The following is a 23,408-nucleotide window of genomic DNA, read 5'->3' as shown; positions in this document are numbered from 1 at the left end:
GGTGGGCGTTTCCTGCAGGAAACGCTTGCTTCTTATCTAGGGTGTCTTCAAGTAGGTCTCCTACAAGCATTTACTGAGCACGTACTGAGGGCCAGGCACTGTGCTTAGCATTGGGAGTATAGAGCACGATCATTTGGAGCCTTGCCTTTGAAGAGCTGATGGTCTGGTGGGGGTGGGCACAGCACTTGAACCCAAAAGCAATTGCAATCCTTCTGGGCACACCCCCCCACCCATGACCCACCTCCTCCAGGCGCACCTTACCAGCCTACAAAGACCATTCTAACTCGGATGGACTGATTAGGTTACAACTGTCACAACCCAATCACTTCATCACTGAACATCCCTGCATTAACACAGGAGTTTCTGGGGGGACACCTCATATCCAAACCACAACATCAGGGCAGCTGGCTGGCTAGGTTCTCCAGAGACCCCCTCCCCTTCGCCTTTACCTGGATAGAAAGCCCTCTGGGAGTCCAGGAGTCCTGTGTTACTGGAGGAATGTGAGGTGGTCTTAAACTGAAAGTCACTGAAATGCTCAAAGTTGGGGGAAAGAAGCACAGTATTCCAGAGTTTCAGGTTTATTGGGTCCTTGAGGGAGTGGAGAGAGAAACATGGTTCCACCCCACCCCCTACCAATTCTCTCTGCCTCCCAGATTTTCTTCCAGAATTTCCATGAGATTCCAGCAAAGTTCTTCGATGAAGTCATCCTAATCCAGGTGAGGAGCCAAACTGGTCCCCAGCAAAATGGCTCCATTTTCTTGTCCCACCTCAATCCTGAGAAGCACTTCAGCCCTAGCCCATGCCCTTAGAGCCAGGGTCACCTGAAATTGTCTTTCTGACCCCAAAGAAGCCTCTCCACCATCTTCTTTACCCCCGTGGTGGCCCAAGTTTCCCATTCATTTATTCATTCAACAAATGTCATGGATGGCTAACAGGCAGGTTTGAGGGGGGTGGGCTGTGGCGAACAGGTGACCACTTCCATGTGTCGGGATTCTCAGGTCACCAGAGGCCTAATCCATTCTCCAACCAGAGGGAGCTGCTCCCAATGGAGAGAGTTTATCACACACCTGAGGAAAGCAAGGAGGCTTGTCCCCTGGAAACGGTTACATGTTCTTGGGAACTAGACACAGAAACAATCACGATGAGATGTAGTGCAGAAAGTCTGCGCAACCCCTTGCTTTGAGTTGGCCTTTCTGATCCATGAAATAGAACAGGGTTCCTTTGTAAAGTCAATGAGGAAAACAAAAACAAAAAAACGTGTAAGCATTGGCTGTTAGGAATCATTCCTTAAATCCTGGGGACCCTGAATATGTCCTTCCTATTGCTTCCACAGGGGATGGGGGAAATCGAAGCTGTGAATAATTAAGATCTTTCTGGAAACTCTCCTTGCAGGTGGTGAACTCAGCATTGCCACGATCCAAAGCAGAGATCGGGAGATTCCAAGTGAGTCCAGCATATCAAATTGCAGGCTTGGTCAAACCATTGCCCAGACCCTCTCTGGGCTCCACCCCCAAGCCTAAGGGAAAGGAAAGATCTAGGCTTGATCCACCTACCAACTAAGTGGCTTAGACCAATTACTTTGAGCTTCTACTTCCTTGTCTGTAAAATGGGAATAATAATAGACCCAAACTGCAAGGTCATTGTGAGGATTAAAGTAGGTAACAGTTAGGGAAGTACTGGGCGCCATCTTGAGTTACCCAAACTCATGATACTGTAGACACATGTCTGCGTCCAGGTAACGGGCGCTGGGGAAACAAAAAGGCCAGTGTTAAGTGTTGGAGAAACCCAAAGAAAGATTGCTGCCTGTGAGGACAGAGGACAACAATGTAATTTGAAAAGACACAAACTGAGAGAGGAGTTCACACAGTCAGGGAGGGTTAAAATAAGAGTCTCAAAATCCAGGAATATCAGGAAAGGGTTGGTGCTAGGTTAAATACAGGATGCCTGGTTATATTTGAATCTTAGATAAACAACAGATACTTCTTAGATCTGTCAAAGAGGCTTATTTTGAGATTCTAGAATGGAGCAATGCTTGATTGCATAAAACAGAATAATAGGTCAAGCAGAAGAAGTTGGTTTTATGGACAGAGAATGACTGGAAAAAAAAAAAAAAAACCCAGAAACAAGCCAGGGGCGGGAGTGCATGCCTGTAATCCCAGAGACTCATGAGGCTAGGCCAGTTAAGGCCAGCCTGGGCAATTTAGCAAGACCCTACCTCAAAATAAAATATATAGCTCAGTGGAAGAGTATCTGCCTGGTGAGCATGAGGCTCTGGGTTCAGTTCCTACCACCCCCTCCCCAAAATAACAAAAAAGAAAGGCAGATTGGTCATCACAAAGTTCCTTTGCTTATAAGGCAAGGACAGGGGGACAGAACAATAGGAAAATAACTGACTGCTTAACAACAAGTTCCTTTTCGTAAGGAATAAAGCAGAGGAAGTTCGTTATTGTACAGACGTACCTGGTTCAGGAATCTGGCTCTCATTCTCCTGATTGTCTGAAGGTCACATAACAATTGAAGTGATGGAACTTCAGCATGGGTGACTCATTTTGATATTTAGTCTAGTCTCTTTGGACCCAGTGCAGTAGTTTTATCTAAAACAACAGGCCTCCATAATTTTTATAAACAGCTATAATTCAGTAATGTCCAAATATTGTTTCATTGCACACCAAATATTGCATATGGGTACTGAAGTTCAATTTTTTTTTTTTTTTGGTACCAGGGATTAAACCCAGGGGTGCTTAACCACTGAGCCACATCCCCAGCCCTTTTTGTATTTTATTTAGAGACAGGATCTCACTGATTTGCTTAGGTACTCATTGCTCTCATTGCTGAGACTGGCTTTGAACTTTGATCCTCCTGCCTCAGGCTCCTGAGCCACTGGGATTACAGGCATGCACCACCATGCCCGGCCAGAATTCTTCAAAGTTTGTTCAAATCAGGATCCAAACCAGATCCATTCATTGCAGTTAGCAAATGTGCAGCTTAGGTTTCTTATTCCATTGGTCCCCTTAAAAATTTTTTTTCTTAACTTGCAATTTATCTGTTAAGGAAACAATAGTTGTACCTGGTATTCTCCGATCTAGATTGCATTTCCAGGGGGTCGTATCTCACCCCACTTCCCCATTCTCTATCCAGAGGCTTGACCAGACTGGGAGCAATTATTTAGCAAGGTGACTTCAGCAGGAGGCACAGAATGCCTGTGGGGCTCTCTTCCTGCCACGCCATTGCTGGTCACTGACTACATCTATTACTGTCTGAGGAGTGACTGAGCCTGAATTCTGCTTTGTCGTGGTATAGCTTTATTGGGATACAGTTGCCGTACAATGAATTGCACATACTTAAATGTGTCATCTGATATATTTTTAAATATGTACATACCCATAAAACCATCATCATAATCAAGATAATAAATGTATCTGTCACATCTATCATTCCCCAAAAGTTCCCTCGGGCCCTTCCTCTTCCTCTCATCCTACCTCCTCCCATCCTCAGTCAATCACTGATCTATCTTTCCTCCCTCCCTCCCTCCCTGTTTTTTCTTCTCTCTCCCCACCCCCCTTCTTTCTTTGCTGGGGACTGAATCCATAGGCGCTTTACCACTGAGCTATACACCCCCATCCCTTTTATTATTTACTTATTTATTTATTATCACTAAATTGCTGAGGTTGGCCTCAAACTTATTTATTTTTATTTATTTATGTTTTAATATTTTTTAATTGTCAATGGACCTTTTTATTTTTATTTCTTTATATGCAGTGCTGAGACTTGAACCAGTGCCTCACACATGCTAGGCAAGTGCTCTAGCACTAGGCTACACCCCTAGCTCTTGGCCTCAAATTTATAATCCTCCTGCCTCAGCCTTCCAAGTTGATGGGATTACAGGCATGTGTCATCATACCTGGAACTGATCTATTATCCACTGTTATAGATTGTTTACATTTTCTAGCATGTTACATAAATGGAATCACATGGTATACCCTTTTTCATCTTGTTTCTTTCACTAAGTACAATTAGTTTGAGCTTCATTCCACGTTGCATATAGCAACAGTTTGTTCCTTTTTATTGCTGAGTAATAGTCCATTGTATAGACATAATAGTTTGTTTATCCGTTCATCTGTTGGCTGACATTTCGACTGCTTCCAACCTGGGGCTATTACAATGAAGCTATTGTAAAACATTTACATATAAGTCTTATTTTGGACACATGCCTTCCTTTCTCTTGGGTAAAACCTGTTCCAGAGCAGACTTCTTCACTGTTTATAAGAGTTTGGCCATTTCTCTCAAACTCAGGATCCTCCTGTGCAGAATGGAGGTGACCACAGGCCTACCTACCTTCCCAGTCACTGAATATTAGAGGAGTGTAGAGTGCGGTGGCACACGCCTATTGTACCAGTGGCTTGAGAGGCTGAGGCAGGAGAATCATAAGTTCAAAGCCAGCCTCAGCAATGGTGAGGCACTAAGCACCTCAGTGAGACCCTGTCTCTAAATAAAATACAAAATAGGGCTGGGGATGTGGCTCAGTGGTGGAATGCCCCCAAGTTCAATACCCAGTAGCAAAAAAAGAAAAAGAAAAAATCAGACGATTTAAGGCAAAGATTGTGTCAAACACCAGTAGTAAATACTATCATTGGGTCAGCCAGTGTGACCCACCTTGACTGGAGACCTGTGTGAGTCAGGTTTCCTTACTATCACAAATCCCTGAGAGACTGTGCGTGTGAGTGTGCATGTGTGAGTGTGTGCATGTGTGCTTGTGTGTGTGTGTGTGTGTGTCCTGTCCCGGGGGAACAGGATGATCAAGGAGAAGCAAAGAGGCTCTGGGTCTCCTTTTCCCCTGGCAGATGGCCTGAGGAATGGTATGATGCAGGCCAGGATGGGTGTGTGGCTAGGGGTCGTGTATGTACAGACACATGGAAAGGCTCATTTGGGCTCACAGTTGTAGAGGTTTCAGTCCATGACTGGGTCTTTAGTGACGCATCATGGCAGGAGTGCAGGGTGGAGCAGAGTAGTCCACCTCATGGCCAGGAAATAAAGGAGACAGAGGAAGAGGCCAGGGCCCCACAATCACCCTTTGGGGTCAGGCCCCCAGTGACCTGGCCTCCTTCTAGGTCCCACACAAAGGTTCCACCCCTTCCCAAGAGTACCTAGCCAGGGACTGGCCTCCAACACCTGGGCCTTGGCGGGGAACACTGGAGCGTCAAAGCACAGCTAGACTAACCCTCCTCCCCCTCTCTTGTCTTTTCAGACAGATATTGGGTTTGTCTACCATTGTCCAGGTAGGTGACGGAGGTTACCCATACACGTGCATTCTACTGAGAAAAATCAGGACAGGGTCAAGTCACCTTGAAATCCCACCACATGAACCAGGCGTGGTGGCACACACCTGTAACCCCAGCAGCTAGGGAGGCTGAGACAGAAGGATCACGAGTTCAAAGCCAGCCTCAGCAAAAGTGAGCTGCTAAGCAACTCAGTGAGACTCTGTCTCTAAATGAAATACAGAATAGGGCCGGGGATGTGGCTCAGTGGTTGAGTGCCCCTGAGTTCAATCCCTGGTACCAAAAAAAAAAAAAAAAATCCCACCACATGGGGAGAAAGTATTAGAAGGCTCTACTTGATAATATTTTACTGTACTCTATGGTATTTTATCTTACTTTATTTACTTGTTTGTTCGTTTGTTGTTTGTTTATTTAATGGTACCAGGGTTGGAACCCAGGGACATTTTACCACCGAGCCACATCCCCAGCTCTCTTTTTATATTTTATTTAGAGACAGGGTCTTGCTGAGTTGCTTAGGGCCTCGCTAAGTTGCTGAGGCTGGCTTTGAACTCACAGTCCTCCTGCCTCAGCTTCCAGAGTTGCTGGGATCACAGGCCTGTACCAGCACACCCTGCCCTTACTTTATTATAACAGCAGATTTTTCTGAAAAACTTTGCATCAAATGCTAACTTTTGACTGCATCCCTGAGTTTGATTTCTATTTATTGAGACCAGCATGGCTTGATTGAAGTTGGTTTAAAAAACCAACTCTCACTGAGTTGCTTAGTGCCTTGCTTTTGCTAAGGCTGCCTTTGATCAGATTGGGGTGACTGGCATATTCGTTACCTCAAACATTTATCATTTATGTGTGTTTTAACATTCAGAATTCTGCTGGCTATTTTGAAATGGATAATTTATATATATATATATATATATATATATTAATTAACTAATATAATTATATATTAATATATATTTTGTTGTGGATGGACACAATACCTTTATTTTATTTATTTATTTCTATGTGGTGCTGAGGATCGAACCCAATGCCTCATACATGCTAGGCACTGAGCCACAACCCCAGCCCCTGAAATGGACAGTTATGGCCAACCATAGTTACCTCACTGTGCTCTGGAACATTAGAAGCCTTATTCCCTCCTCTTCAGCAGCACCCCTGTACCCAGTGAACATCTCTTCTCTATCCCTCCTCCTCCCCACCCACCCACCCTCTACTAACCACTCCTCTGTGGGACCCTGGTGATTGAGTGGTGGTTTCCACCATGACCTGGCCATGACATACTACCAGGCTGAGATTTGGATTTTGGGGTGGGGCAGATGGCTGCCTCTATCGTGTCTGACTCCAGACCAGGCCAGTCACAGCAGCAGGTTCCCAGGTGGACAGGGGACCCTCTTTCATGGAGGCAATAGCTGGCAACCCTAGGAGGATCCCCTAATGGCTGAAGTGACTCTTGATCTCATCTCCTCTACCGTAGGGTGGGAACCAGAAGGTTAAGAGGCACCTTTCCTGCCCCCTCTCCCCCAGCAACAGTGCTGGGTTTCAGGGGGAGCCGTGGAGACTAGAGACTGGTCTCCCGTAGCCCCTCTGCTTCTCCAGGTCACGCAATCATAAGGAAATGGCTGGGCCTCTGCCATCCAAATAAATCCACCAGCGGCGTGAGAGGCTACCTGAAAGTCACCATCTGTGTCCTTGGTGCTGGCGACCAGGCCCCGGTGAGGCTACCCCGCCCAGCCCCAGGAGCATTTTCTACCCTGGCCTCTAACCTGCACAACCATCCTTCATCCAGCGTGTCCCTGTAGGGTGGTCCCACTCCACCCACCCTGGCTGTGACCTCCCCACAACACTGACCCTGTCTGCTCTCAGGTGGATCAGAAGCTGACCTACTCGACCGATGATGTGCAGGTCTTCAAGTCCATGGCAGTCCCCATCAAGATGGCTTACCTACAGTTCTTCATCTACTGCGCAGAGGATCTCCATTCTGGTGGGAGAAGGGGAGGGACCCCCCTGAACTTGCCTGCAGGGGAGCAGCCCAGACCCTCGTGGGGCCTTCTCATTCCTTTTGACACTGACCTAAGAGGTGGGGTGGGGGACAGAGTGAGATGAAGTCCTCCAAGACTGTTGGACCAAGGTCACCCTGGTGTCCCTTTGTGCCTTGACCGGCCTTTGATGCCCAGATGCAGACTCACCGTACTTTCTGATCATCCCACCCCACTCCCCCCCTTCTGTGTGGAGTGGATGTCACACAGAAGGGGCAGAGTGGGGGTTAAGTAGTGGTGTCATTTTTCCATTTCTACCTCCTTAAAAAAGCTGCTGCCATCTCAGAGTCTTTCAATTTCTTGTGCATAGAGAAACGCCCGATTGTAAATCCTGTGTTGGAGGTGGAACTCATTGGGGAGAAGGTAAGTAGAAAAAGAGAACATGGCACCTGAAAAAAGGAGTGGGCTGGGACCCCAGAAATGGAATCCTAGCTCATCCACCAACGAGCAGGGTGAGCCTCTGGAGCCGGGGCAGTGGACGGGTGGAGGCCACTTCTCACCCAACTCCGCTGCCAGAGAATGCCCAGAGCCCTGCAAGGAGAAGATGCCCACGGGAACCAAACACCTGGCCCACGAATGAGTGGGTAAAATAACTGCCCACAAACAAAGTGCAGTGGCACTGCCCTCTTGGCCTCAGTTTCTTCATCTGTAAATAAAAAGACCTGAGCTAGAGAACTGCTAACCTTCCAGAAACCTCAAAGTAGCACATCCCAAAAGTCCTGGCAGGTGTCAGCTCCCATGTTGCAGATGTTAAGTCCTATGTTGCAGGGCGTGGTGATGCACGCCTAGAATCCCAGCGACTCAGGAGGCTGAGGCAGGAGGATCACAAGTTCGAGGTCAGCCTCAGCAACTTAGTGAGGCCTTAAGCAACTTAATGAGAAAGGACAAAATGAAAAGGACTGGGGATGTGGCTCAGTGGTAAAGTACCCCCAGGGTTCAATCCCCAATACAACAACAACAACAAAAATTCTGTGTTCAGATTTGGGGAAGGCTAGGTTAAAGTTAAATAGGTTTGTCTCAGAAGTCACAAAACGTCATTTTACTCTATTCTATCTGTTAAAACTAGTTGTTAAATCCAGCCCACATGTCAGGAGAAAAGAATTAAGGTCCTCCTTCTGAAGGGAGAAGTATCAAAGAGTATGGGTGTATATTTAAAACTATCACACGGAGTATTTATTTTCCTATGGTCTGGGTATCCCAGAACTAGTGGAGAAATTCTTGGGTGACAAGTGACACACTTTTTTTTTTTTAATTTTAGAGTTATAGTTAGACATAAAACCTTTATTTTATTTATTTATATGTGGTGCTGAGGATCAAACCTAGGGCCTCACATGTGCCAGACAAGTGCTCTACCGCTAAGCCACAACCACAGCCCTGTGACACACATTTTTTAAAATACTTGACAAGTTTGTGTTTATTTTAGTGTACCTAAAAAGCTTAACAATGCCAACTGACACCTGATCTGACACCTGATTTCATAGATATCATCACCTAGAGTAAGGCTAAGTTTAAGTTTTATGTCAGTTGGTGGATTTAAGGGTATTCTGCTATCATCAGCCATTGTTTGGGCCATTTTTCAATTGGGATTTTGTAATTTATCCACCATAATCTCTGTGTATGCACTCATGGAGTAAAAGTTATAACCCTGTCTGTACCTATTTAAAAATGAAAGGGCTGTGAACGTAACTCAGGGGTAGGGTGGTTACTCAGCATGTTATGAGGAAGAAAGGAAGAAAGGAAAGATAAAGGAGGGCTCGAGATGTGGTTCAGAGGTGGAGCTCTCACCTGGCTTGTATGAGGCCCTGGGTTTGATCCTCAGCACCATATGAAAATAAGTAAATAAATAAAATAAAACAGAGGTATTGTGTCCATCTACAACTAAAAATATGAATAAATATAAAAGAATAAAGGAAAAAAATGTTCATTGGAAGGTGATTTAAGAAGAAATACTGAGGAGTGTGGGCCTGGCAGATGCTTTGAGATAAGTAACCAAGGGATTGAAGTGGCAGCTGATGAGTTGTCCAAGGACAACTTCCAAGGACAAGCCTGATCACTTGGTGCCACAGAGTCCACCTGTGAGCTGGAAGGGAGAGCTGGAAAGTGAGGCCAGTAGGAGGAGGAAGGGACAGGCTGGCACTGACCACGCTGTGTTAGTCAACTTTCCATCACAGTGACAAAGTACCTGAGAGAAACAATGTAAAGGAGCAAAGGTTTGTTTTGGCTCATGGTTTCAGAGGTTTCAGTCCATGGTCAGTGGCTCTCCTGCTTTTGGGTCTGTGGTGAGACACAACACCATGGAGACAGCCTGTGGTGGAGCAAAGATGCTCTCCTCTTGGTGGCCAAGAAGCAAAGAGAGGAGGAGGGACTGAGGTCCCAATCGCCCCCTGCAAGGACACGCCCCCAGTGACCTCACTTCCTACCATCAGGCTCCACCTCTTAAAGGTCCCACCAGCTCCCAGTAGCTCCATCAGCTGGGGACCAGCCTTGAATATATGAGTCTTTGGGGAACGCTGAAGATGCAAACCATAACACCTGCTTTTGGATGTTCCCAGCTCAAGACGATTGTGCAGACTCAAACCGACAACCCAATATGGAACCAGATCCTGACCTTCCAGATTCAGGTATGGCTGTTCCATCATGCTCACCCTTGCCCCCCCCCACCCAACGGAAGGGAATCTTGAGTGTTCATGTGTGAATATGGATGGAAAGTGAAGACAGGAAGCCCAGTGAGGGGAGCCGGGGCTCTACCTCAAGAAAGCACAAGGAAGCTCAGATAGGGAAAACCTTGATTTATTTATTCAGTATGAAGCAATGAGTGAACCATGCAAATGAACTTTCCAGAGAATTTAAATGTGCCCCTCACCCATATTTAGAAAAGATAATAAACAGGCAGCCATGGTCTAGCTACTCAGGAGGCTGAGGCAGGAGGATCACTTAAGCCAATCACTTAAGGTTTGAAACCAGCCAGGGCAATGGAGTGAGACCTCATCTCCTAAACAAAACAAACAAAAAGCAAATCAATTTAAAGGCTCATCCTAGATTGTAGTGTACATTTTCTACCTTCAAGGCAAAGTACCCTGAAGATAATGACAGCTCTGTGTAGATGGCCCCAAGGCATCCTGGAAGCCTAGCTATTACTCTGGGCTGTGTGTAGACAGGGCTGTGTCAACGTCCACACAGAATGGCTCCAAGATGCTCTTTGCTGTGGAGTACTGTCATCTGATCTCTTAGCCTTTCAGTTCTTCTAGGTCATTTATGAACTGTCGTGGATGACAGCTCTCTTGAAGCCCTGGTTGAGCCTTAATGACCTTTTGACTCAATGCCAACTCCTAAGAGCTGTGTGTAAAATCAGAATACGCTCTCTCCTAAGTGCAAGTGCAGAGAAATCTGTGTCATATCAGTTTGCCTACCCAGAGGGTGTCTAGCTTTCTTATAGCTTCCATTGTGCAATACAAAATTAGCTCTCTTCCTCTCTCCTCTGAACTACCTCCCTGATGTTTCTAGAAGCTTCCCCCAGTTGGCCTCCTGGTGAGTCATCATTTTCAATAATTCCTCATAATCCCTACCTCCTTAGATGATTTTATAGACTCTTAATGGAGGAGGGGAATTTAGAAGAGGCCTAGCACATAGTCTTGCTCAGATCTCTTTCACCTTTCTGTGGCTGTGAAGAGTGGGTGGCCCAGGTCCTCCACGGATGTTCATATGTTGGCCTTCCAAAATGTGATAGTGGCTAAAGACCCCGGGACTTCACTCATGCCAGGTCTCCACGGTGGGGCTCATTTGGAGTGATCATCACTAGCCCTTTGGAAAGGTACCAGGCAGATATGAGCCTCGCTATGAAGAGGCAGGGTGACTAGCTGCACACAGGTGCCAGCACCTGAGGCCACCTGGTCAGGGGGACACTGCTGAAAATGGGCCTGTGGCAATGGCCAACTTGAGGGCACAGAGATGGAGGGGAAACAATAGGCTTGAATCTAGACAAGGAACCGGGATGGGGGGAAATTCTTAATGGAATGGATGAAAAGATGGTTTGACCATGAACTTGAAGAACTTGGAGAATTCATAACTTTGGACGACCTGGATGGCCATGGCATCCATCTCTCCCCTTCCAGGATTCTTTCTTAACCTGGGCAGTTTTTTCTTATCATGTGCTCAACTAGAAAGCCTTTTCCTTACTCCTCACTTGGTCCCCAGCTACCAAGGCAGGGGTAGAAAGGATGGAGAAGGTGGGGCTGGGGTTGTGGCTCAACGGTAGAGCTCTCGCCTAGCACATAGGAGGCACTGGGTTCGATCCTCAGCACCATATATAAATAAATAAAATAAAATAAAGGTATTCATTGTGTCCAACTACAACTAAAAAATAAATATTAAAAAAAAAGAAAGGATGGAAAGGGTGGAGAACCAGGAGGTTCCCAGCCACATCTCAAGAACTGCTATTAGGAGGATAAGAAGCCCCAAATAAGGAGATTTGGGATCCCACTCAGGGTTTCAAACCCAGAACTTCTGTTTTACATGAGTTTTTTCCTTATTATTTTCTATTTTTTATTTTTTTCTAATTATAGTTGGACACAATATCTTTCTTTTCTTTTTTTTTTAAAGAGAGAGAGAGAATTTTTTTTATATTTATTTATTTATTTTAGTTTTTGGCAGACACAACATCTTTTGTATGTGGTGCTGAGGATCGAACCCGGGCCGCACGCATGCCAGGCGAGTGCGCTACCGCTTGGGCCACATCCCAGCCCACAATATCTTTATTTTCTTTATTTATTTTTATGTGGTGCTGAGGCTTGAACCCAGTGCCTTGCACATGCTAGGTGAGTGCTCTACTGCTGAGCCATAGCCACAGTCCCTATTTTCTTTTAATAACTGAAGAAAAAAAACAAGGAGGAAAACATATGCAAAGCAGAGATAAGACTCAGAAGCTGGAATTCAAATCCTGATGCCACTCTTTATTATATGACCTTGAGAGGGTCCCTCTGGGCCTCATTACCCATCTGTATATAGGAACAAATCACAGCCCTCACTGGGTTATGGCAGAGTTGTTAAGAGATTTGAGGCTTCAGCCTCTGCATGAAACAGGAGAACTTGAGGAAACCAACCCCTCTATGCTTCAGTTTCCCCATATGAAAATGAGGTTGTTGTTTTGTACCAGGATTGTACCAGGATTGTTTTGTACCACTTAACCACTGAGCCACACCCCCAGCCCTATTTTGTATTTTATTTAGAGACAGGGTCTTACTGAGTTGCTTAGGGCCTCACTAAGTTGCTGAGGCTGGCTTTGAACTGGTGATCCTCTTGCCTCCCCCTCCGGAGCCCCTGGAATTGCAGGCGTGAGCCACCCCACGCCCAGCTGAAAATGAGAATATTAATAGCACCTGGTTTGTGGGGTTGTTGAGATTATCACACTCAGCTGGTCTTTGGAAATTGTTCAGCACAGGCTGGTGGACGACAGAAACCCCCCCAGGGTGGTAGTTATTATTATTTATTTACTCTTGGAGGAGAAGGTTTGATGACACTCATTTAAACTTCGAAGGTTCACAGTAAGGGAGGGCCCAGTTCTCTTGGTCCTCAAGATTGAACTTAAGAGATCGTTTTAAGATAAAAGATGATGATGTGATAGTCCCAGGGCCTATAAGTTGGGTGCAGCTAAGCCTAAGGCCAAACCATGAAAAGATGAACTCCATAAGCTCCCTGGTAAATTCAGCTTGTCTGTGATTGACTGGTAACTGTTCTGGGCCTTGCCCCCAAAACCTCCCAATCAATCTCAATATCTCTGCAAGGCCCAGGCCATCCCAGTGACTCACTGCTCTTGCCTTCACCTTGCAGATGCCCTGCCTCTCCAGATACATCAAGTTCAGAGTCTTGAACTGGTAAACAGAGGGGCTAGAAGTTGAAGCACATGCGGGGAGGACAACATAGGAGCCCAACCAGGGGCTCAGCCCACCCGAATGTGTTTCTCCCTAGCCCCAAGCAGAACTGCTGGGATGAAATCGGGACTGTCACCTTGTGCCTCAACCAGATCTCGTCCTCTGGAGAACTGATCGAAGGCAAGCAAAGCCCTGGACCCAACCTCCCACACCTCTCCCACTTGGGCCCCACCTGCTCTCACCCCCTCTCCTTCCAGGGATGTACTCTGGCTTCCTGCCTTGCTTTGGCCCCTGCTTCCTGACTCTTCGTGGGGGTAAAAAGCCCCCTTTCAGGATCTACGCAGACCCTGTAAGCTTCTCGTGTCAGCTCTAGGAGGTAAAAGTTATCACTGTAAAGCAGGAGACCTGGGAAGGACTCAGTCCTGATTTCTGACCACCACACTCCAGCAGAGGACAGGAAGCCTGTTACATAGATAGCCATGTGTCTGTGGGTCATAAGCGGTGGCCCCAGAAAGGAACAGATGCGGTTCTCTAGACAGTCCCAGAGGAAGGGGCACTGAGACGAGACCTCGGGTAAGATTTTCGACGGGTTGAAAGGACAAGGCGCAGATAAGCATGGAAAAGCATGGGGTAATTCAAGAGTGGTGAGAAGTGCCAGAAACCTAGCTCGAATTGGCTTACATGGAAAAGGAAGGAGGCTGGGAAGGATTCCGAGTGAGGAGGGGCCTCAGGCGCCACATGCAGAAGCGGCTGGTCAGAGACTCCCTCTCGCTTTGGCTCTTCACGCCTTTCTCCTGGGCCACATTCGGGTAACGGGCTGGGAACCAGGGAAGCACTCTAATTGGCCTCTCTAGGTCAGGTGTGCTCTCTTTGGACCAATCACTGTGGTCAAGGAGGCAGAGTGTGCCTTGATTGGCCAGACTTGGAGCGCATGCTCAGTGGTGATCAATCCTGACCTAGTTGCATCCTTAAAGGTGCCGGCGTGTGGTCTCCATGAACACTTCAAAGTGGCTGGCACATGGCCTCCATGAACAAGAGTAGTGGGTGCTAGGGTGCAGAAGAGGGATGAGGCCTAGAGACTTCCAGCCACACAGGTGTCTGTCGTATTTGGAATTCTTTCCGGAGTTTGTGGCCGGAGGTACCCCAGGCAGGCGGCAGGCAGGCAGTCTCCGGACAACCTTGGCTTTGCTGTGGGGATTTCTGGAGACATGTGCCAGCTCTTTCCCTCTCACCCCTTTTCTCCCCATTTTCTTCTCTCTTGCCATAGTGTATTCACGACTCTGTAAGGGATGGTTTATCTTACCGAGGTCGAGTCTACCTGGAGTTGATCACCCAACTCAAGTCCCAACAAGAAACTTGGATAAAGGATCTCTCTCGTGATGTGATCAGGGTAGAGGTAACTGTGGGAAACAGCCTTGGAAGAGAGCCCCTCAGCCAAATCTGTGGACCCCAGTTTCTGGCCCTGTACCAGCCCCTGACTGTGAGCGATACAGTTGGATGTGTAAAGATGCTCTATCCATCTGCCTTAGTATTTCCTAAGTCCCTGTCTGGCACCTTCATACTTGCCAAATCTCCAGTGGTGACGCTGGTGGAAGGGTGGGTGGGGGGAACCCAGTAAAAAACAAGGTTTCATTTTAAGAAATGCATAATAAGCCAGTGGAGGAGGAATGTTCATTCATACCTTAGTTTCTCAGGGCTTTGAAAAATAGTGTAAGGGATTTAGATTTCTTCCCCAAACCAGTGAAGGGCCATTGAATTGGCAAAGGGCATAAGGAGCAGTATTAACAGTAGATTGGAGGGGAGTAAGTTGGTGTTACACAATAAGGAGAAATGGGGAGAGCCCTGGTGGAGAGAGTTTGAAGAGAGGAGAAAAGGTTTCAAAGACCTTTGGAAACAGAATAGTCAGAGTCAGTGACCAACAAGACATAAGAAGTGAGGCTGACTCCCTAAGCTCATGTCCATTCTCTTCTTTGATGGACCAAGGTAGTCAGGGGTGTCAGGCACCAAGATGGGCCCTCTGAAGGAGGAGCAGGTCTGGGGAAGATAATGAATCCCATCTCTGACATGTGCTTGTGAAATGTGGATACATTGCCCAGCCTTTGGAGGCTGCTAGCCACCAGGGTGTGTCACCAGGGTTTGCACCTGTGGTCCTGGAATTAATGGCCCAGGGAGAGAGGTGAAGTGAAAAGGGGCCTCAAGATGTTAGAGGCTAAGAGGCAGGTGGAGGAGGAGTGTGCAGAAGTCCTCTCAGAATGGGAGAAAAAGGGTGATTGTGGATCTCAAATGTGCTTGAGAGATGGTGAGAAGTGAAAGGTGTCTACAGTTGTTTCAGGAAGCCCTGGTAGCCATTGCTCAGGGGAGATGCTGGGCCACCATAGAAGGAAGGGAGAAGTTGGAGACAGGGTGAGGAAAGAAGACACTAAGAAACTCGTATGAGAAGTAGAAGGAGACACGGTTGGATAGCCATTAGCCAGGAACTCAGGTGGGAGAAAGACAGTTATTTTTTTAGGAGGAGGGAGACCAGCCAGTGAGCAGATGGGGAATATAGAAATGAAAGGGACTGATGTGGACAGAGGGCCTGGGCAGGTAAGAGGTATGGTGGGAATGGACCTAATCAGAGGACAGTGAGCAGCTGAGGCAGGAAGTGGAAAGGTGCAGATTTTCGGGTGTGAGTGTACACAACCCCAGCCCCACACCCTGCCCACCCTGACCACTCTTTTGAGTTGGGGATTTAAATAAAAAGGAAGGGGCTTCTTTACTCAGAATGGGGAAGGGCTAAACCAACTCAGAGCCTAGCCTGACCAGAGAAGAGTCCCTTCTGCCCAACTTCAGGAGGGGAGGGAACCAGGGTTGCCAGGTAGAGTGGGCCAAGTGACAGAGGTCCTGAAAGTACCTGCTCTTGATCAACTAGGTACAAGAAGGGTCTCAATAAAGGTCTAGCTCACTGTAAAGGGAAGCCAAGATGGCTTTTGAAAGAAACAGGGCATTTCTTCCTCACCTTCCTGCCTGTCAGTACAGCTTTGTTCTCCTTTTTATTTATGTACTGAGGATGGGGGGGGGGTATCATTTTAGAAACAGCAGAACCGCCAAAAGTATGGCCTGTGTGTCGTCTTCATCTCCTGTACAATGATGCCCAGCTTTAAGGACCTGATCCAGTTTGAGGTCAGCATCGGCTACTATGGAAACAAGATGGACCTGAATTACAAGCCTCTAGTGTCAACCACACAGTACAGCCCAGTGATATATGATGGTAATCATCAGATTCTATAAAGAGGAGAAGCTGGGCATAGGAGTTCATGGCTGTCATCCCAGCTACTTAAAGGCTGGGGTAGGAGGATGGCAAGTTCAAGGCCACCAAGGGCAACTTTGCAAGACCCTGTTTCAAAATAAAAAATAAAAAGGGTTGAGGATATAGCTTAGCAGTAAAGTACCCCTTGGTTCAATCCCTAGTACCAAAAAAAAAAAAAAAAAGTGGAAAGCAACCATTGTCTGCCAGGCCCTGTGCCATTTCTTCCAAGGATATTAGCTCATGGAACATTAGTAGGCATCATCTACCCATATTTTACACATGAGGAGACTAACTTTAGGGGAGATGAAGTCACTTGCCAATCATTGCACAGCTAGTAGGCAGTGAACCAAGAGTTGAAGCTAGGTCTCGACTTCATGCTCTTCTTTACACTGCTTTCCATGTTACAACTTCTAACCTCATTTCCTCTATGACTCTGGACCATCTCCCACCCAGCCACCCAGTTACCATCCCCTCCCAGTCCACCCGTCCTTTACCCCTTCATCCAACCCTTACCCATCCACTCTCTCAAACACCCAATCAGCAATCATCCCTCTGCTCATTCATTCATCCAATATCGATCTATTGGACACCTATGCCAGGCACTGTAGAGTGGCCCAGTCCCTGGGCGGCAGCAGCATCACCTACCTGGGTACTTGTTAGAAATATAGATTCTTGACCCTGCCCAAGACTAGCAAATCAGAAAATCTGGGCATGGGGCCCTACAAGCCACATTTTAACAAACCCTCTAGGTGATCTGGGCATGTGCTAGAATTTTGAGAACAACTGGCACCACAAAATTGTCTTCCTCTCGCCTTCATCAGTTTCACCATCTTGTGTCCCACTGGCAGCCTTTCTATAGGTCCCAATAGTTCACCTGGTTGTTTTGTTTTGTTTGGATACTCGGGATTGAACTCAAGGGCTTTTAACCACTAAGCCACATCCCCAGCTCTTTTTATTTTTTACTTTGAGACAAGGTCTCTCTGAGTTGCTCAGAGCCTCAATAAGGTGCTGAGGCTGGCTTTGAACTTGTGATCCTCCTGCCTCAGCCTCCCTCATTGCTGGTATTAGAGGTGTGCACGATTGCACCCAGCCTCCACTTCTGTGTTTTGTTGTTGTTGTTTGTTTGTTTTTTAAATAAAAGCTTTACTGAGGGCTGGGGTTGTAGTTCAGTGGTAGAGCGCTTGCCTAGCATGTGTGAGGCCCTGGGTTTGATCCTCAGTACCACATAAAAATAAATAAGTAAAATAAAGGTATTGTGTCCAACTACAACTAATATATATATATATATATATATATATATATATATATATATATATATTTGTACTGAGAGAAAAGGTAGCACTCACTCCCCATATTTCTCCCACCTCCCTAGCCCTAGACAACCATCAGTCTGACTTCTGTCTTGATAGGTTTTCCTATAAAGATTTTCCTGGACATTTCATACACATGGAATCATACAACATGTTTCTTTGTGGCTGGTCTCTTGCATTTAACATCATGTTCTACTTGTTTTTTATATTATGAAACGTACATACGAAAAAGTATATAAAAGGTTTATGTGCAGTTTAAATAATGAGTTCCCATGAACTCACCACCCATCTTAAAATACAGAAAATTGTTAGTGTCTTAGAAGACACTGAACCATTCACCCCAGAAATAACCCTGATCCTCTGTTGCTAATCATCCTTATCTTCCTGATTCCTACCCCCATGTATGAAATCTTAGACAGCATACTGTTTTTCTAATTAATATGATGTACTCTTTCAGTCTGTACTCATCTGTCTTCAATCTTTTTTCAACAGTATGTATTTATTTAGGTCTGTGTAGCTGCAATCCATTTTAATTCCTGTATATACTTCACTGCATGATTATACCATAAATTATGTGGTATATGTAGATATTTAGGTTGTACCTCTTTTTGCTAGTATAATAATTTTGTTATGAACATTCTTGTACGTGTCTCCTGGTCACAAACTCAAGGCTTCCTCTAAATTATATACCTAGGAGTGGAAAAGAATCTCAAAGCAAAAGCGATTATGCCAAATTATACTCTCAGTATGGTATGAGAATTCCTGTTAGGCTACGTTCTCACCAGTACTTGATATTGCCCAGCCTTTTAATTTTTACCAATGTAATGAATGAGAACTAGAATCTCACGTGAACTTAATTTGCTTTTTCCTGATTCTAAATGAGCGTTGAGAATTTTCTCATATGTATATAGACACTCGTTTCTTCCTTATGTGTAAACGTGCTCATATCTTTCATCAATTCATTTGGCTGCATTTTTCTTATGATGTGTACCTTGACTTTCTTGCCAGATCTGCTCCATGAACTCACCACCCAGTTGAAAATATAGAAAATTGGTCATTCACGATTTTTTGTTTGTTTGTTTGTTTTTTACCAGGGATTGCACCCAGGGTTGCTTAACCACTGAGCCACATCCCTAACCATTTTTATTTTTTCTTTAGAGACAGGGTCTCACCAAGTTGCTTAGGGCCTCTCGAAGTTGCTGAGACTGACCCCAAACTCACGATCCTCCTGCCTCAGCCTCCTGAGCCAAAGGACTCACAGGCATCCCATTCACTTATTTCTTTAGCAAAGGGACTGTTCAAGTCTTTTGCTGCCTATCTTTCACCAAGTTGCCTCTTTGTATGGAACTGCAGCATCTTCTGTATTTTGGATCCAACTCCTTCATCAGATGTATTCTGCTAATATTTTTCAGTCTGTGACTTGGCTCTTCCATTTCCAATGCCCTTTTAAGATCAGAAGTTTCTATTTTTTTTTGAGAGAGAGAGAGAGAATTTTTAAATATTTATTTATTTATTTTAGTTTTCGGTGGACACAACATCTTTATTTTATTTGTATGTGATGCTGAGGATCAAACCCAGCACCCCGCACATGCCAGGCAAGCACGCTACCGCTTGAGCCACATCCCCAGCCCAGAAGTTTCTAATTTTGATTTCAATTTGTGGATTATGTTTTCTTTCACGTTTCATACATTATAAAGCCTAAGGAATATTTGCCTTAGACCATCACCCACGATTATGAAGATAGTCTCCTGTGTTTCATTCTATACGTTTTACAGTTATAGCTCCTATGTTTAGGTTGATGATCTAATTTGACTTAATTTTTGCATTTGGTGTGAGGGGAGGGGTTGATGTGTGTATCTCCTTTAAGCACTCTTTGCTGAAAAAAAAAAAAAACCTGTTCATTCTCATATTGGAACTTTTGTTGAAGTTCAGTTAACTATGGACTGTGGTCTCTATAGAATTTCATCTGTTCCACTGATTTATTTGTTGATCCTTGTGCCAGTTTTTTTTTTGTGTGTGTGTGTCTTTTTTCCCCTGTGGCTTTATTGAGGTAAAATTGAAGTACAATAAAACCCACCTATTTGAAGTATTCAATTGGATAAAATTTGACATATATGTAACCAATACACTCAATATAAAAAGCATTTCTATTTACTTTTTAAAAATAGTTATTTTTTAGTTTAAGGTGGACACAATATCTTTATTTTACATTTATGTGGTGCTGGGGATTGAACCCAGTACCTCATGCATGCTAGGCGAGCACTCTACCACTAAGCCACAATCCCAGCACCTCTATTACTTTTTTAAAAAGTTGAAATCATGCTTACTGTTTTTTTTTTTTTTTTTTGTACCAGGGATTGAATGCAGGGCACTTGGCACTGAGCCACATCCCCAGCCCTATTTTTGTATTTTATTTAGAGACAAAATACAGCCTCACTATTGCTGAGGCTGGCTTTGAACTCTAGATCTTCCTGCCTCAGCCTCCGGAGCTGCTGGGATTATAGGCGACTACGCCCGGCTCAGACACTGTTTCTTGCATGATTTGTTACATTAGAAAGCAATCCCACCTTAGGATCTATAGACCCCTACCCCAACATGTCAATTATTTCAAAATTAAATGGTACACTTATAAATATCTCAGAGGTCAGGGAAGAAAGTACAAGAAAAGTAAATAAAAAGCACTTTGAACAAGTAATAATAAAAGCTTAAAATATCAGGATCTCTGGGATGAAATCATACTCAGATGAACATAACTTAAAGTACTTGTATCAGAAAGAAGCTAGAATAACAAATTATTTTCAAATTATGTAGGAGGAAGGAAAAAGTAGGAGTAGGAGCAGAAATATATGGAATAGAGGAGAAATAATACAACTAAAAGTTGATAAAAAACAAACAAGTCTAATCAAGAAAAAAGCAAGAACATAAAAATTTATATAAATAGAAAGGGAGCTATCAAAATAGTAAGCGCTTTTGACTAATTAATTAATTAATTTTTGCAGTACTGGGGATTGAACCCAAGGCCTGATACATGGTAGGCAAACTCTCTACCTCTGAGCTGCATCTTCAGCCCTTTTTAATTTATTTGGAGAAAAGGTCTCCTTACATTGCTTAAGGTCTTGCTGAGTTGCTGAGGCTGGCTTTGAACTCATGAACCTCCTGCCTCAGCCTCCTGAGCTGCTAGGATTATAGGCATGTGCCACCACACCGGGTCTTTTCATTTTCTTAATGGTGTCTTTTGAAGTGCAAATATTCTAAATTTGAATCAAATCCATTTTTTTTTAGGGAGGGGGGTGTCTAAGAACTCTTTGCCTAACCCACAATCATGAAGATTTCTATTTTTCTTTTTTATAGTTTTAGTTCTTACATTCAGCTCTATGATTCATTTTGTTTTATTTTTTTTCTATGATTCATTTTAAATTAATCAGTGTGTGGATACTGGATTGTTCCAGCCCCATTTGTTAAAAAGACAACCCTTTCCCCATGTGAGTTTTCTTCAACTGTATCTTAGAATACTTACTCTGTTCCGTTGTTTGTTTTTCTGCGCCAAGGGCCCCACTTACGGGTTGGACGTTCCCCTTGGTTTTCTTCTATGTCTGTCATTTTCTCCCTGATCTTTTTTTGACTCTTTCCTCCATTTTATTTTGGTCACTTTTCTGACTCCGCCCTCATTTCTGGGCCCTTCACTGAGCTGTGTGCAGGGTCTAGTCTCCTTGGGCTTCTCCTTCTGTTGTCTTCTCTGCTGGTCTTGTTTTCCTTCTACTTGTTTTCTGCCTTCCGCGGCTCACATCTCCATCTCTGCGTCCTGAGGGTATTTTTGCTGGCACTTTCTGTGATCTGCTCCCTCTGAGCTGTGGGCCCCTCTCCACTGCCCCCCAGGTGCCTTCCACTGCCCTGCACCCCTGGTGCTCCGGGGCAGCCACAGTTGCTTTTGGCAGTCCTTGTGTGTATCTCGAGTCTGCAGATTGTATCTGTCTCCTGGTTTGCTGCAGATGAAGTTATTTTCCTTCTCCGTGTAGCTTTTGTAAGCTCTCCAAGAACAGAAGAGGAAAACTGCCATCGCACCTCCTGTGCTCCCCTGAGAGCCCCTGTCTCTGCTTATCTATGGTTCTGAGGATTCACTCAGTACCAGAGGCTGGAACCAGTGTCTTCCAATAAGTCTGGAAAAATCCTAAGATTGTTTCTCTTTGTGACTTTCTTCTTCTCCTTCTCGCTTATGTTTCTTTCTGGAACTCATTCTATGGACCTTTCTGACCTCCATGTTTTGTTTTGTTTTGGTATCAGGGATGCTTAACCACTGAGTCACATCCCCAGCCCTTTTTTAAAAATATATTTTATTTAGAGACAGGGTCTCACTGAGTTGCTAAGTGCCTCACTAATCTGCTGAGGCTGGCTTTGAACTCAAGATCCTCCTGCCTCAGCCTCCCAAATTGCTGGGCTTATAAGCATGCACCACAGCTCCTGGCTTGTCCTCCATGTTTTTCAATGTCTCTTCCACATTGTCCTTTGGAGCTCTCTGGGCTGCATTCTGGATAGTTTTATCAGAAAGGTCTTAGGTAACTGTTCTGTTTAATATAGCCCAGCAGCTCCCCCAACATACACTTTATTCTTCTCCACGGCATTTACCACAGTTCCACACAGCATGTTTTAGACATTTTGATTTTATTCTTTAACACTTTTTTTCCTCCAAGGGTGCTTTACCACTGAGCTACATTGACAGCCCTTTTTATTTTTTATTTGGAATCGGAGTCTCCCTAAGTTGCTGAGGCTGGCCTCCAACTTGGGATCCTCTGCCTCAGCCTCAGCCACCAGGACCGGCTGCTTATCAGTTTTTTGGTGCAATGTGTTCACAGATCGAGGTGACACTGGGTGTGCTTGTAGCTCCCTTTCTCTCCTTGCTGTGTAGCCCATGATCCTGTGAATCCAGTTGGTCCTGTGAATCCACCCTCATCTGTGGATTCCACTAACCAGGGGTCAGAAATACTCACAGAAGAGAACTACATCTGTTCTGAACACCTGAAGATTTTTTTTTCTTGTCTTAATTCCCTAAACTACACAGGATAACCCTGTTTCCATAGCTTTCCACCCTGTGAGGTAATCATAAACAATCAGGAGATGATTTCGAGTACACAGGAGGGGTGTGAATGCACATGCTCTGTTACTTTATAGAAGGACGTGCACACCCCTGGGTTTTGGTCCCTGCAAGGGTTCTGGAAACAATTCCCTGATGATACTGAAGGATAACTGTATGCCATAATTTATTTATCCCTCCTATTATGGAGAGGCAGCTGGCTGTCTCCAACTTTGGGCTGTAATGAATTGAGCTGCTACTTTTTCTACAGGCCCCTTGGTGATGGTGCTTACAGCCTTTCTGCTGGGTGTAATCTAGGAGTGGAGTTGCTGGGTTATGGAGCATGTGTTGGGGTGCCAAACTGCTCATTTTCCTGGAATTTTATGGGAAATCTTTGAGGTCTGTCTAAAGTGTCCTTCTCTGGAGAAGATTCTCCCTTGCTTCCTCTAGTTACCTGGGCCACTATAAACTAGGGGCTACAGTGATTTCTTTACCTGCCATTCATCCACCTTCTCAGGTAGCAGGATCTCAGAGCACCCCGCTGTGCTAATGACCTTGGGGCAAT

General features: G+C 45.1%; 1 protein-coding gene across 1 annotated transcript in view; it reads left to right on the top strand.

The window, feature by feature from the left end:
* Fer1l5 (fer-1 like family member 5) overlaps nucleotides 1-23,408 on the top strand; it is a 51,370-nt gene that overhangs the window by 8,618 nt on the left and 19,344 nt on the right. The window contains exons 8-19 of the mRNA XM_046420112.2: nucleotides 654-716; nucleotides 1,393-1,443; nucleotides 5,246-5,276; nucleotides 6,870-6,985; nucleotides 7,137-7,254; nucleotides 7,620-7,672; nucleotides 9,862-9,930; nucleotides 13,136-13,179; nucleotides 13,274-13,356; nucleotides 13,434-13,525; nucleotides 14,444-14,572; nucleotides 16,249-16,426. Coding sequence (XP_046276068.1) covers nucleotides 654-716; nucleotides 1,393-1,443; nucleotides 5,246-5,276; nucleotides 6,870-6,985; nucleotides 7,137-7,254; nucleotides 7,620-7,672; nucleotides 9,862-9,930; nucleotides 13,136-13,179; nucleotides 13,274-13,356; nucleotides 13,434-13,525; nucleotides 14,444-14,572; nucleotides 16,249-16,426 — 1,027 coding nt within the window. The remainder of the gene's footprint in view (nucleotides 1-653; nucleotides 717-1,392; nucleotides 1,444-5,245; nucleotides 5,277-6,869; nucleotides 6,986-7,136; nucleotides 7,255-7,619; nucleotides 7,673-9,861; nucleotides 9,931-13,135; nucleotides 13,180-13,273; nucleotides 13,357-13,433; nucleotides 13,526-14,443; nucleotides 14,573-16,248; nucleotides 16,427-23,408) is intronic.

Source organism: Marmota monax, unplaced genomic scaffold, assembly GCF_021218885.2.
Source record: "Marmota monax isolate L192 unplaced genomic scaffold, Marmota_monax_Labrador192_F-V1.1 WCK01_AAM20220418_F8-fsc00178, whole genome shotgun sequence".
Classification (NCBI taxonomy): Eukaryota; Metazoa; Chordata; class Mammalia; order Rodentia; family Sciuridae; genus Marmota; species Marmota monax.
The sequence above is the reverse complement of the archived record's forward strand: the minus strand, read 5'-3'. Positions and strand labels throughout refer to the sequence as shown.